General features: G+C 40.0%; 1 protein-coding gene across 1 annotated transcript in view; it reads left to right on the top strand.

Annotated features, from left to right (window-relative positions):
- Positions 1–16131, top strand: part of STAB2 (stabilin 2) — a gene marked incomplete at its 5' end in the record, with an annotated part of 104997 nt that overhangs the window by 32608 nt on the left and 56258 nt on the right. The window contains 8 exons of the mRNA XM_083365378.1: positions 407–466; positions 704–787; positions 1879–1965; positions 2636–2747; positions 8494–8674; positions 13138–13231; positions 14201–14359; positions 16008–16103. Of these exons, the coding sequence (XP_083221504.1) occupies positions 407–466; positions 704–787; positions 1879–1965; positions 2636–2747; positions 8494–8674; positions 13138–13231; positions 14201–14359; positions 16008–16103 (873 nt within the window). The remainder of the gene's footprint in view (positions 1–406; positions 467–703; positions 788–1878; positions 1966–2635; positions 2748–8493; positions 8675–13137; positions 13232–14200; positions 14360–16007; positions 16104–16131) is intronic.

Below are 16131 nucleotides of genomic sequence, written 5' to 3'. Positions count from 1 at the left end.
CTCTTTGAAAACATAGGATGGTGTAATCCTACGAGCTCTTTGAGTTTGGTTGTTTGCTAATCGGGTAACGAAATGTCTGCAAGCAAATAACCAAACTCTAAGGATACCTAGAACTCCATAATTCAACCTTAAGCTACATATATTCTCTCCTATTGGTAAAATATTGGCTTGTTATTGCATTGATTTAGGAATTGATTAGCAGAATATGATTTTTTACAAAATCAAGATGGTAGCCATGAAAGTATAATTGAAGCTCCAGCCATTTTAACGTCTATCACATGAAAAAACATTAAAAGTTTAATTACATTGTCATGTTTGCCATCTTGGCTTTATTGACCTTACTCAGTGAACAGCCTTCATCACACCTGTCAGTCCAACTTTCCTAAAATGAATTATCTCATTTCAGGGAACTTGTGGAAAATGTACACTCCGTAAAAACCGTTGTCCAGAAAATTCATTACCTGTTGTAAGTAAAAGCATCAACTATACAATTAATAATTGGATAATAGATAAGATCTTGACATTTTCATGCATTCCAATAAAATTTATTACACCTCATATCGCAGGAGAAATAATAAAACCAACCAACATTTTATGAATATGAGTTTTTTTTTCTAGCAGAACTCCACTAGTTGCCTTACAGTATATCACTGATTACCCCTCATGGTTAAGAATATTTATGTTTTCTTTTTTAATACTCCAGAAAGCATTAAACAGAAAATGCATCTACCAAGATTCATTCGTGCTGAAACATGGGTGTGCTCAGTACTGTAATGTGACAATAAAGGTAAGAGATGAAAATCAAGGTGCGAAAGACTTTAAATCTTCACTTTCTCACAGTCTCTGTACAAGATGTAACGTGATTGATTGAATCCCATAAGGCAGTGTTTCTCAACCTTGTCAACTTTAAGACAAGTGGACTACAACTCCCAGAATGACCAAGGAATTCTGGCAGTTGAAGTCCACTCAGCTTAAAGTTGCCAAGGTTCAGAAACACCGCCTTAAGGTTCATAGGTACTGATTGTGTTTTGTCCAAAATATTTAAAAAGAATTACAAGTGATGGGAGTCACTGCTAGTATCTCTGTTTATATTATTGATCAGACTGGTTATACTCCAAAAGATTGGGGGCTGGTAATAATATTCCCAATTTATAAAAAGGGCAGTAAGAATGGTCCATCCAATTACAGGTCTATCAACCTTTTGAATGTCATTAGCAAATTTACATGCTAAACATGTAAATCACAAGCTCCGAGGCTAGTTAGAGAGGGAGAGAGGATATAATCCAAGATGAGCAGGCAAGGTTCAGAGAATGGAGGTCAACAATAGACAACATTTTAGGGGAGTCTACCATCTTGTACAATAGCACACTCATAAAAAGAAATTCTCCCTCTTTGTGGCCTTTCTAAATTTTAAACATGACTCAATTGACTCAATTTACAAAAATGCTCTTTGGGGGGGAAAAACTATTGCCATTCATCTTCTTTGTCTGATGAGGAAACTATATTCGCATACCACCTTAAGCATGAGATGAAAATTGGGGGAAATATTTTAATTAACTTCTACTGTGTTTGCAAACCTCCATTTTTGATGTGAGGGTTAAATTGGATAGCTCAGGAAGTTTATGTAAAGGATTTTCCCTGTTTGCTGTTTTTATTTAATTCAATCACTTTCAGCTCTGCTGTCAATTAATTATATAAATGTATATAAATGTAATAAAATAAATTTTAAAAAAAATTAGCAGAGATGCGATTCAGCAATCTTTTGCAACAATGTACACATTCTAGTGATCAAAAAGGGGGGTCAGAGACAGCATGGGAATAAATATTTTTGAATTAAAGTTTCTACAATTATTAAATTCGTCCACGCTTCTTTCACAGGAGCCTGAGTGTTGCAAAGGTTTCTTTGGCTCTGAATGCAATCAGTGTCCTGGTGGCTTTTTGAACCCCTGCTCTGGAAATGGCCAGGTAAATAAGAGTACAGGGAAAGAGTACAGAGAAGAGCAACAAAGATGATCAGAGGACTGGAGGCTAAAACATATAAAGAACAGTTGATGCAATTGGGCATGTCTAGTTTAATGAAGAGAAGGACTAGGGGTGACTTGATAGCAGTGTTCCAATATCTCAGGGATTACCACAAAGAGGGAATTAAGCTATTCTCCAAAGCATGTGAGGGCAAGACAAGAAGCAATGGGTGGAAGCTAATCAAAGAGAGAAGCAACCTAGAACTAAGGAGAGATTTCCTGACAGTTAGAACAATTAATCAGTGGAACAACCACTGTGAATGCTCCAACACTGGAAGTTTTTAAGAAGAGACTGGACAGCCATTTGTCTGAAATGGTATAGGGTTTCCTGCCTGAGCAGGGGGTTGGACTAGAAGACTTCCAAGGTCCCTTCCAGCTTGATGATGATGATGGTGGTGGTGGTGGTGATGATTATAGCACGCAAATGGCATTCTCAGGATATATTTCATTTGTAGCTAGAAAATGGGATCCATTCCTTGATAAGTTCCAATCAGTGAAACATCTTTCTGATGAATATAGCAGGAACTGTCAGCTCTATCTCCTCTAGATCAATGACTTCTAACATCACTTAATAGCCATATTCAAACTTGCATTTCCCCCCCCCCAAAATGCAGTGTTTGGATGGGATGAAAGGAAACGGCACTTGTATTTGCAAGAGTGGATTTGAAGGCTCACAGTGTCAATTTTGTGCAGATGCCAATAAATATGGACCACAATGTGCCAAAGGTAAGCATTCCTCTTTCAGAAGATAAGGGAATGAGCTATTTGGGGGCAATGCAAATGCAAACTCAGCATGGAATATCAGATCCATAACCAATGGAATCAGGGTTCTGCCCAGCCATTGGGATGTTTGCAGAAACATCCCATTGCATCCTTTTGCAGCTCCAAAAGGCTATGTTTGGAAGGTACAGCTACCCTTCAGAATATCATAGATGTGTTGTTATGGTTACAATTTGAGCAGGGAAACACATTCTTTAAATACCTGCTAATTTGTCATTATTTTTTATAACTTACTAGACTAGAGCACACCTTATATGTAGTTGTTCCCAACTTACTTGTAATATAACATTTCTAAAGAAAAATGAAATCTGTATAGATCTATTTGCACCAAGATAGACTACAGTTTAAACTATAAATTTAATTTAAATATAATCAAAAAATATTTGATTAATTATTTTGGCTGCTGTTTGTATTTATTTATTTATCGCATGTTTTTACTTTTAAATGATTTTAATTGTTTTATAATTTTAGAATTGTAAGCTGCTCGGAGTCATTTAGTTGAATGAATGAATGAATGAATGAATGAATGAATGAATGAACAAATATGATTTTAATGCCAACATAATGTTTGCCCTTTTAACTGATTGGTTTATTTTCTTATTCTGTGTTGGTATTTGTTGTAATTACCAACGTTGACTTTAAGTATTATACAGCAATGGGTAGAATACAAATATTTAATAGTTTCTCATAACAAACTGTGGCAAGTCCTTAAAGAGATGGGCATACCAGACCATCTTATTTGTCTCTTGAGAAACCTATATGCAGGCCAAGAAGCAACAGTGAGAACTGGACACGGAACCACTGATTGGTTCAAAATTGGGAAAGGAGTCCGGCAAGGCTGTGTACTGTCGCCTTGCCTATTTAACTTATATGCGGAGCACATCATGAGAAAGGCAGGGCTAGCTGAATCAAAAGTTGGAATTAAGATTGCCGGAAGAAACATCAACAACCTAAGATATGCAGATGATACCACTCTAATGGCAGAAAGTGAAGAGGAACTAAAGAGCCTCTTGTTGCGAGTGAAGAAGGAGAGTGCAAAACTTGGGTTGAAACTAAACATTAAGAAAACCAAGATCATGGCATCTGGCCCTCTCAATTCCTGGCAAATAGATGGGGAAGAAATGGAGGTAGTGACAGATTTTATTTTCCTGGGCTCCAAGATCACTGCAGATGGGGACTGTAGCCAAGAAATTAAAAGACGCTTGCTCCTTGGGAGGAAAGCCATGGCAAATCTAGACAGCACACTAAAAAGCAGAGACATCACCCTGTCAACAAAAGTTCATATAGTCAAGGCTATGGTCTTCCCAGTTGCAATGTATGGCAGTGAAAGCTGGACCATAAGAAAGGCTGAGCGCCAAAGAATTGAGGCCTTTGAACTATGGTGCTGGAGAAGACTCCTGCGAGTCCCTTGGACTGCGAGGCGATCAAACCGGTCAGTCCTAGAGGAGATCAACCCTGACTGCTCTTTAGAAGGCCAGATCCTGAAGCTAAAACTCAAATACTTTGGCCACCTAATGAGAAGGAAGGACTCACTGGAGAAGAGCCTAATGCTGGGAAAGGTTGAGGGCAATAGAAGAAGGGGACGACAGAGAATGAGGTGGCTGGATGGAGTCACTGAAGCAGTAGGCGTGAGCTTAAATGGACTCCAGAAGACGGTAGAGGACAGGAAGGCATGGAGGAACATTGTCCATAGGGTCGCGATGGGTCGGACATGACTTCGCAACTAACAACAACAGCCTTTTGTTTTCTAACTACTGCTAAACACAGAATAAACTTTATTCTTTTTTTTTATTTAAAAAGTTTTACAATACATTTTAACTTTAATCCCCCCTCCCCCACCCCCATCTAACCCTCCCTATCCCTCTCCCCCATTCCCACCTCCCCCCCCCGACTTCCCAGAGCTAAATACAGGGTATAAAAACGAAAAACAAACATAAGCATCCATATGCTATCAACAATAAACTATTAATTCTATCACCCTCTGGCTCATGTAAGATGATTACAAACAGTAATAATATTACAGATAAGAAAAAAAAGGAAGAAAACAGAAAAGGAATTTTACTCAAATGCTAAATAAAATTTCTTAATCCCAATCCTTATTCATATTAATTTCAAAGAAAAAACTTTCATCTACTATTTACATTCTCCCACATTTCTCTAATCTCTAGACAAATTCTCAATTACGCACCAAAAGCGCCTATCTCTATTAACCTTATTAATCTCCAACCAAACTGAACTATAATCAAAAATAGTTCTTGCATATATCACGCCAAATATCTCGCAGTTCCAGATCATCCATCTATACGTCTAGAACACCATTCCAATCTCCAATAAGAATAAAATAAAAAATTTAAAAAAATTATAATCCAATTAGGTAACCTTTGTTTATAGTAAGTTAAGAAAAATCAACTTGTTGTTGATTAGAAGCTTGCGTACAAATACTTTTAGTCCACAACCCTAATATACGTTTCTTGCAAACAGATAACATCAGTCTTAAATTATTTAAATATTAAAAAGCTTTCTTTCTCCTCTATGATGAATTCAATCCATTGACATTCTAATTAGAAATTTAGTCACCAATCTTGACACTCCAAAGCTTTTGGAGCATATCTGAAATGACCCCTTCAACTTCTTTAGACCGCGCCCCTCCCACAGCTTCACTGTAAGTACGCTTTGGAGGTTCCATAACTTTCTGCTGGTCTTGCTCTTGCTCTTGCTCTCGTCTCGCTCGTCTTAGGGCGGCACGCGTCATCCTCTGCTCTCCTACAGCAACCGATGAGACTGTAACTTGATCCCCTCCAGCACCATTCTCCTCTGTCTGTCTATCTGCAACTTCTTGAAGCTTTCCCTGACCATATCCCTTTGCAGCTTCCAGAAGTGGTAGGGGGATTGCTTTTAACACATTGCTATAAAAATCACGTGCCTGGGCCACAGTAACCAAACGATGTCTTTTACCTTCATGCATCACCACCAGTCCAACTGGAATCTCCCATCTGAACTTAATATCACATTTCTTAAGTTCCTGTACAAGAAATGCAAAATCTTTCCTTCTCTGTAAAATCTTTGGAGGAATCTCTTTTAAAACCAAGACTTCTTGCTCAGCAACTACCAATTTAGTATCATAAGCAGCTTGAATGACTTCATCTCTAATTACTCTCTTTGTAAAATAGACCACCACATCTCTGGGTAACTTCCTCTGTCTTGCAATCCATGAATTAACACGAAAAATTTTATCCATACTTCCCTCAATTTCAGATGCTGGCTGGCCCAATACCGCTTCCAAAGCTTCAGAGATCAGCTGCTTTAAATCTTCTTTAGAATTCTCCTTTAAGCCCCTAATTCTAATAGCATACTGCATCTGATGATACTGAGCGAGGCTCAATTCTCCGTCCACTTTATCCCTTATATTTTCATTCTCTAATACCTTTGCTTCTAATATAGAGTTCTTTTGACTGAGATCCTCCACTTTTGCATCCAGCTGTTGCACACATTCAGCTACACTTTCAATCATAGACAACATGTCTACCCTCATTGCTCTAAACTTCTCTTCCATCTTCTTCTCCAACTTCTCCTCCAGCTTTTTCAACTTTTCATCCATCATATCAGATATTAATTGTGAATGCTTTTGAAGGGCATCTTGTAAATCCTTAAGCGTCAACGCCGGAGGAGGTACAGGAGGAAGCAAAGCTTGCAACGAGGTCTGTTGCACCAGGGAAAACCCCGCATTCCGAAGAGCTTTAGAAGTTTTGGCCGCCATCTTTCGTCACTTTCACTTATTGCGCACTTTCACTTTAAAGCTACAAAATCCGTTGAGCTAGAGAGTAAAAATAAAAGTCCACATCACCTTGACCTCCTGTACCGCTCTGCCTGCATCTTTATACTCAAAAGTATTCCTTCTGGCAGGGGTGGTTGCTAACGCCTGGCTCTGCTCCAAAAATCACGGAGCAGAGACACTGCGCAGCTCGGAGCAACCCAGGCTTCGGGGGGGCTCAATCCTTCAGCCGCCCAAACTCTCAGTTCAGGCGGCCCCGGAGAGCTCAACCCCTACCTGGGGCCTCACCCCCTCCTCTTCTCCAAAGGAGGGGGCTTCAAATCCATCTAAACAGCTGATCGGCGCTGTTTACGATGGAAAAACACAGCTGCGGAGCGGACAGCCCGGAGGCGGCTGTCTTCGGCGCCGCGTCGCCACCGGAAGTCCTCAGAATAAACTTTATTCTTATGCCCTGGAGATACAGTGGTACCATAGAACTCAGAGCTTTTTCATACATAAATAATGAGAAAGTAGGATTTGATTTTTTTATATATATGTGTGTCTATATATGGTATTAATGTCATAACTTTCAGCATGGCATTTAATTCTATTTACTGTTGCTGTTTAACTAATTCTCCATGAGGATGAGGTTATCTTCAGATTGATATAGGTGGATCAACCTTTTTCTGTTTCCTATCTTATTTCTTTATCCATCATTTTTAAAAGACAAATGCTGTTTTTTTAAAAAAAAACACAAGCCTTTTACTATGCATTTTGCATTCATTTAAATAAATCTAACCTAAGAATTGCAGCAGAAATTTCAAGGGAATAACTGCAATCTAAACTATTTATTTTAGACCAACAATTGCAGATCAAATCATTATACTTAAAAATAAATTGAATAATCTCTCTAAATACTGATATCCTGAAAGCAAGATATTTCTTTATTCATTCCATAAGCAAGCATATTATAATCATTGGTTTGATTTGTGTAACACATGACATTAGGGAAACGACCACATTAGTTGTGGTCCATGCCTTGTGCTTCCATGCCATTGTTCATTTTCAGCAGGAACCACCACAATTCAGCTGTGGTGCCAGAGGAATTACCCTGAAGCTGATTTTCAGCTGAAAAGACTGAAAAACTACTCATTTTCTCATAGGTGGAAAATCATATCTTAACTTTCCTCCCAGTTCTTGAGTATCAACTTTGTGATAGGTCTTGTACTAGGAAAAATGGCTGGATGGTTTTGAATCTTCCCCTCAATTGGGCAGGCCAAATAGGGATGAAATTAACGAAAATGTTGTCATTCTCCCTCTTTTCCCCTTTCATTATTTGTGTGTGTGTGTGTGTGTGTGTGTGTGTGTGTTGTGGAGATGAGGGGATTTGCTGTAGTAGTTATGGCAGCTAAAAAAATGGCTGTTGTTCCTTGCTCTCCTTGTTTCTGAATCATTCCTTTCAAACTGCTTTCAAACTGCTTTTGAAAGGTTGGGAAGTGCAAATAGTAATAAACATGAACGTGCCCTAGCCTAGATTACAGTGTGGTGGATAGTTGAATATGTGGAAATCCAGCTTTCATTTCAGCAAACTGAAAGAATACTTACAGTTATTAACAGTTATTACTATTGTTTAATGGCAAAATGAATTTGGAAGAGGAAGTTGGATTTATACACATTTTTTAAAAAAAAAATCTCAAAAGGCACTGGGAAAGCCCATTAAAATGGCATTCTCAATGTATTTTGAATTATGGCTCCCATAACACATGAGCACATTGCCTGTGGAGATAGGTATTAGAATTTAATTTTTCTTTTTAATGTCAAATTAGTCTAAGGAATATAACCAGAGATTTAATTACACTTTTTAAAAAGTATGACTCCAAAGTATGGGCCTCTTGCATTTAATTTACTGATATTCCTCCCCACCCCTCAACCCTTCTGCAGAATGCATGTGTGTTCACGGAAAGTGTGACAACCAGATAGATGGTGATGGGAGCTGCCTTCCTGGTTCGTGTAAAAATGGCTATGCTGGAGAGCTCTGTGATGCACAGGTGATGCCATGTGGGCTTTTCCTTCAGTTCTGTGATGTGCATGCTGACTGCATCTTGAGCAATGGTACTATGAGGTACGTACATTATGTACATCTCAGGGGTTTTTGTGCCTCTCAGGTACTTTTCCTAGGGGTAATACTTACCTTCTCACTTATTTGCTTTATGAACATTCTTGCATATACTGGTAATTTTATAATCGTTTTTTCCCCCTTGTCTGATTATGCAACACTTCAAACAAAAGAGGACTGATTATTACTGGTATGGTACTGTTTTTCACCTCATAGACTAACATTCCTCCTCAAGGGAAGTGTCAGACTGAAACAACCTAAACCTCTAAATAGAAACGATCCTTGGTTCCATTTGTTGAGAAAGGTATAGTTTTATTAGAGGTCAAGGATATTGCAGCATTGGATAGCCAGAACTGAGAATTGCATGCCAAAATCCCTAAGTTCTACTTTCCCCCCCCCCACCAACTGTCCCTCGCTGCCCACCGCACTGTAACCAATCAAGTCCATGCAACATATTTTCATAACAGTCAGTCTAAGAGCAGCTTGGTATGCATGCCTCTCCTTCCTCCAGCTGGGTGGCCTTGGGGCAGCAAGCAGGTACAATCTCTAGTTGTGATTCCCCATGCATCTCCCTCCTCATCCCCCCCCCCACCCATAGTCCATGATAGTCTGTCACCACATAACAGCAAAGCACAGCAAGCCTAAGGTGACAGCTGACCGGAAGGTCCTCACAATCAGTATCTGTAAGAGAAGAGCAGTCAGCGTTTGGGGGCAGAGTCAAGAGAGTAATCAACTAAATCCAACTTCTCTTGAATTCCACTCTTATCTAGTGCCAATTTAGTGCTGACGGTTAGTTGATTCAATTCTTGCGCATAGGCATGTGTAATAAATCATCTTAACTGGAACTTAATGTGTGGTTCTGATTCTTCATGTTTGACAGTTTCCTAACTATTTTTTTATTTCATGCCATTCACAGATGAGCATACAGACATTTTCATACTCGCAAACTGGCTTTTGATCCATTGTTTCAACTCACCATGTATTATAGTAAATTTCCATCTTTCCTGACTGGCACTCCGAAAGACATGTTCCTTGCCATTTTCATAGACAGATCAGCCAGCAATACATCTTCTTTTGACATAGACTTTATTCCTGCATACTGGACTCTCAATATAATTTCCTCCACCTGCATAAAATGCAAGTAGCAAATTGCAAAAGCATATCCAGGTGACAGGAGTGAAGTGCAACATGGCTGGTCCTTGGCAAGATGACGCCTCCTAAAATTCTTGAATGCTCAACTACATATCAAGTCTCCTGCCCTATAACTAATCTTCCTGAGGTTCTTTCTCTTTTTCTCACCCATTTTGATGTATCTTGTTCCATTTTTTTCCCTCTCCCCTCTCCCTAACCTAATGATGAAACTACTACTGATTTACTTCTGATTTCCCCAAAACTATGCAGTCTCTTTGTTTTATTAGTGAGCAACCAAGGGAGGGAGGAGATTACATATTATTTTTTAAAAAGCAGCAGTTATAAGGAGAATCCATCTGGGCTTTAGATCCGTGAATCTTTATTTCAATCAGGAGCACCTTTGACTACAGCTACACCACTAGTTATAAACAAAATGAATAGAAACTGTCTTAGGAGAATAATACACGGATATACCTTATCTTAAACTGGCTACAGGTAATCCTTCACTTATAACCTTTCATTCAGTGACCAGTCAAAATTACAGCATCACTGATAAAAGTGACTTATGACTGTTTTTCATGCTTACATTGCAGTATCCCCCTGGTCACATGATCAAAATTCAGGCAGTTGGCAACTGGCATGTATTTATGACAGTTGCCCTGTCCCTGGCCATGTGATCACTATTTGTAACCTTCCCAGCTGGCTTCTGACAAGCAAAGTCAGTGGGGGGAGAGTCTGATTCACTTAGTGACTACATGAATCTTTGAGTGAGGGTAGCTTCCCTGCCGTCTTGAAAGAGGCGGTGGTGAGGCCTCTCCTCAAGAGGCCTGCCTTGGACCCAGCTGTATTGAACAACTTTCGTACGGTCTCCAACCTTCGCTTCCTTGCGAAGGTTGTTGAGAGTGTGGTGGCGCATCAGCTCCCTCTGGTCCTGGATGAAGCGGATTATCTAGACCCGTACCAATCGGGTTTCAGGCCTGGGTACAGCACGGAGACGGCATTGGTCGCGCTGGTGAATGATCTCTGGAGGGCTCGGGACAGGGGACATTCCTCTGTTCTAGTCCTATTAGACCTCTCAGCGGCTTTTGATACCATCAACCATGGTATCTTGCTGCGGCGTCTCAGGGGATTGGGAGTGGGAGGCACGGTCTTACAGTGGTTCTCCTCCTATCTCCAGGGACGTTCGCAGTCGGTGTTGACAGGAGGGCAGAGGTCGACCGCAAGGTCTCTCGTTTGTGGAGTTCCTCAGGGGTCGGTCCTCTCGCCTCTCCTGTTCAACATCTATATGAAACCGCTGGGTGAGATCATTCGTGGTTTTGGAGTTGGGTATCATCAGTACGCTGATGATACCCAGCTTTTTCTTTCGACCCCAAACCACCCCAGTGATGCCCTCAACGTGATGTCCCATTGCCTGGAGGCGGTTCGGGTCTGGATGGGGAGGAACAGACTTCAACTCAACCCTGACAAGACTGAGTGGCTTTGCATACCTTCATCCCGGGTCTATTCGGATATTCCATCTCTTTCTATGGGGGGTGAACTATTACCCCCCCGTAGATAGGGCCCGCAACTTGGGAGTCCTCCTAGATTCACGGCTCACCTTGGAAGATCACATAGTGGCTGTGACTAGGGGGGCTTTCGCCCAGGTTCGCCTGGTGCGCCAGTTGCGGCCCTATCTAAGCCAGGATGATTTATGCACGGTCACTCACGCGCTCGTGACCTCTCGTCTAGACTACTGCAACGCTCTCTACATGGGGCTTCCCTTGAGGACCACCCGGAGGCTCCAACTGGTACAGAATGCAGCCGCGAGAGTTGTGTTGGGAGTCTCCCGATACTCCCATGTTACACCTCTGCTCCGTGAGCTGCATTGGTTACCAGTTGTCTTCCGGGTGAAATTCAAGGTACTAGTAATGGTGTTCAAAGCCCTACATGGCAGGGGTCCGGAGTACCTTAGGGAACACTTGCTGCCGGCATCAACTTCCCTCTGCCCTGTGCGTTCCCACAGAGAGGGTCTCCTCAGGGTGCCACCGGTCAGAGAATGTCGATTGGTGGCCCCCAGGGGGAGATCCTTCTCTGTGGGCGCCCCGGTACTATGGAATCAGTTACCGGTTGAGCTCCGGATGGCGCCCGATCTTCGCTCCTTTCGCCGCGATCTAAAAACATATTTGTTCGAACAAGCCGGCCTGGCCTGATGGGGGATTGGTGGGGTTTTTATTGTATTTTATTGGGGTTTTTACTATGTATTAATTGTTTTTTAGTGGGCATGTATTTAATTATTTTTTAACTTTTGTAATTCTGTCTTTTATTCTTGCCCTGTCCACCGCCCTGAGTCCTTCGGGAGAAGGGCGGTATAGAAATATTAATAAATTAAATATTAATAAACAACCGCAGTGGTTCACTTAACAACTGTGACAAAAAATCATAAAATGGGGTGCAACTCACTTTATACCTTCCTTGCTTAGCAATGAAAATTTTGGGTTCACTTGTGATTGTAAGTTGAGGACTACTTGTTTTGCTCTACCTGCTCTGTCCACCAGTGGTTCTCCACATTTCTATACTGTTCCCAGTCCTGATAGCTGAGAGTCTACAGTTGTAGATATAATTAAAGATCTAAGAGCTTATATTTTGGGCATAAAAGCAGATGTGTCATTCAGGATAGAGACAGAAGTCCAACATCCACATAATGAATTGTTTCAGATTTTTTTTAATCAAAAAAATCTCTACCACCACCAAAATCCACTAAGACTAGAATCTAAATGGCCTTGATCTTCTTACTAAGCATGAGGTGCTCCTATAGTACTTGGTTGTTTAGACCAGGGGTCCCCAAACCCTGGTCCATGGACCAGCACCAGGCTGCAACATGCCAGCAACCGGGCCACTCAAATAAGTGAAGTCCCATTTGCAGGATGCAGGCAGCACACAAACACACACACACCCCTCTGGTCCACAGAAAAATCTTTCTCCACAGAACCAGTCCCTGGAACAGAAAAACAATTCATGCTCCATCACTGGACTCCCCCATCAAGGCACATATTGCCAATGATAGCTATGATAAGCTATGCTTATTGGTCAGAAAATTTTCCAAACACCTTTCTTCACCCACAGGAGTAAAGATACAAGTAACTATTTATTTCTCCTTTATAGCAGCAAAAACCTGAAGAGGAGAATTGACTTTTTGAATGATACAGCCACCTTTATTAAAATATCCTGTGGGTAACAGACAGGATAAATCTCTCTCTGAAGCTCTGGAGAATTGCTGCTGTTCAGTGCTGAAATGTATCTTTTACTGTTTTACCCTTTCCACTCTTATTAATCCTACATTGTTTTATGTACGATTTTAGTTGTGTTTGTAAACCTGGCTTTGAAGGAGATGGAATAATTTGCAGTGAAGTTAATCCTTGTGCTGAGATAAATCCACATAGCTGCAATGCTAATGTAAGTATAAATTTCTTAAACTGTATCCCATTTAAATTTTGAATTACATCATCCAAATTGATATTATTTTCCAAATAAAGACAAATTTACATTTAAAATAGTCATTACCAAGGGTAAATAAAATATTTATGTATCTCAAATTGGTTTCATTATTTTATTTAAAAGAGTGATAGGCAAAGGAAGCAAGTTCAAGACATCAATCAGAATAGAACTCATAGGGACTTTGGAGGGCTTCTAGTCCAACCACCCACTCAAGCAGGAGACCTTGTACCATTTCAGACAAGTGGCTGTCCAGTCTCTTCTTAAAAACCTCCAGTAATGGAGCACCCACAATTTCTGATGGCAAGCTGTTCCACTGGTTGATTGTTCTCACTGTTAGGAAGTTTCTCCTTAATTCCAGGTTGCTTCTCTCCTTCATTAGTTTCCATCCATTGTTTTTTGTCTTGTTCAACATTTCACTGGAAGCACTTTCCTCTTCTTTTTCTGGTACATGCATAATTTCACTAAAAGAATAAAAACAATTATTCAGGTCATTTTCCAAGTGCAGTGCACCTGTTTTCCGTTTGGTTTTTTTGTGTGCTTTTCATAATTTCATAGTATTTGCTTTAATTATTCAATTGACCAATGTATTTATTAATTGCCTAACCATGGATTTTTGACAGTTTAATTTTGTGAATAAGAACAGATATCTTACTTGTTTTTAGGTTAGTTATTCAAATTGACCAATGTGTTGTTGTTTTTCACTTTTTCAAAAATGAAAACTGCACATAAATAGTAATTCTAGAACAGGGATAGCTAACCTGCACAGGAAACCAGTGCATCATGAGTGAAATCTGATCATCTTTCTTACATTGAGAGAAGTCATTGTTGCATACTATTACACAATTTATAATGAGAGATTACACTTTCATTTCCTCTCACTTTATTATGCATAAAGAATAGCATTTACTTACAGAAATATACTTGTAGGCAGATTGCATCAAGACTGGTCCTGGAACTCACAAGTGTGTATGTCAGCCAGGATGGACAGGAAATGGAAGAGACTGTACTGAAATAAACAACTGCCTTCTATCAAATTTTGGAAGGTGTCATGCTAATGCTACTTGCCTATACGTAGGTCCAGGCCAAGTAAGTTTTCTTCTTGCTTAACTTTTTGCGCCATATCATTTTTATGCAGTAATAATAGAGAAGGTGCCAAATTATGGATCTCAATAATACAGAACACCCTTCTTCATGCGACATCCTTCCAATATATTAGAACTGCAACATTAAGCATGTTCAATCAGTTTGGCCAATGGTGACCCTGATACTGTATATCTGGAGGGCACAACTTTGAAGAAGGCAGTTCTATAATGTTGGGTTCATGGTTTTTGAAATAATAGTACATTTTGGTAGCATAGAGGCCATGGATAAGGAGGATGGACATAAAAGGAATCATAGGCATTTTAGAATTGCTGAAGCATTGATTGAAGACAATAGTTATATTTACTATCAGCCCTATATCAACCTAGCAGAGCTTTTTATAAGCACAAGGGGTGAATATTATCTACGTGTGTGTGCACATACATGCAGATATAAATAAGCACCATCAAGCCAAACCCATAGACTCATATAAATGAAATGACTATTTCCTGATGTGGATACAGAAAAAAGAAGTCAGACAAATGTAATAAGAGAGGATGGTACAGAGCAAAGAGAGGTTTCTGCTCTGGTATTACTAATTAATCAGACATGATGGATACAGTGGACAATCAAATTTAGAAACACATCAAGAAACAATAAGGACAATATAGTACTGAGGTTGACTGACAGGATCTAAGAAACTGGCTCCTCTTCAGATTTTAGATACTGTATATTTTATTGTCTTTTCAAAAATGCTGAAATATATTCACTTTGATGCAGCCTTAACAGTAAGGCACATCATGAGTGGAATACCAAATAAATATAACCTGTTGTACAAAATATACTGTCATGGTTCCAATAGATGAGACCAGTAAAAGCAGAACTCCAAGGCTAGAGGTTTCCTTAAAGAACATGTTTATTGACTACAAAGTATTGGCACAGTCAAAAGTGAAACCAAGTCTGGAGTTCCCTCCAAAGTGTTACAATGTTACAAAGTTGGACTTCCCACCCTAGCACTATGTAATCAACTACGTTCCCCAACAGAATACTTTGGCGGGCTTTCTAAGGGAAGACTCAGCCCGCCAAATTCCTAAGCAGTGATGACCTTGGTTCAAAAGGGACAAAATATTGTTTAAAAAAGGTAAAGGTTCCCCCGCACATGCGTGCTAGTCATTTCCGACTCTAGGAGCCGGTGCTCATCTCCGTTTCAAAGCCGAAGAGCCAGCGCTTGTCCGAGGACATCTCCGTGGTCATGTGGCCGGCATTAAAATCACCCATTAAAATCACCCATCCCCCCTCCCAGTCCTTTGGCAACCGAAAACAAAAAATAGCTTCAGCCAGGATCGTTGCAGTGTTGATATATACAATAGTTGAATCTGTGCATCTGCAATCCCTGGCTGTTGCTCCTTGTATGGGATGTTCAAGCTGTTTATATAACTTAATTCTTTGTTTTAGAACTGATACAATAAATGTAATGTTGAGCCAGAAGGATTTTCTGATTTTCAACTTCCAGCATTGTCCATTGGAATTGACAGTTGCCATACTTCATCCTAAACTTTGTTTCTCCAAAACCTTTAGTGAGTCAGTGATTTATAGGAGTGAGCAAATCTATTTCAAGTACACTAATTTATTCCTTATTTTCTATATAACACAGAATGATTGTGGATGTAAAGAAGGATTCCGGGGCAATGGATATGAATGTGAACCAATAAACTACTGTTTGGAACAAGACTGGAAATGCCATCCATTGGTGAGCTATTCATTTGGATTCGTTTATA

This window comes from Vipera ursinii, assembly GCF_947247035.1.
Source record: "Vipera ursinii genome assembly, chromosome: 6".
Taxonomy (NCBI): Eukaryota; Metazoa; Chordata; class Lepidosauria; order Squamata; family Viperidae; genus Vipera; species Vipera ursinii.
The sequence above is the reverse complement of the archived record's forward strand: the minus strand, read 5'-3'. Positions and strand labels throughout refer to the sequence as shown.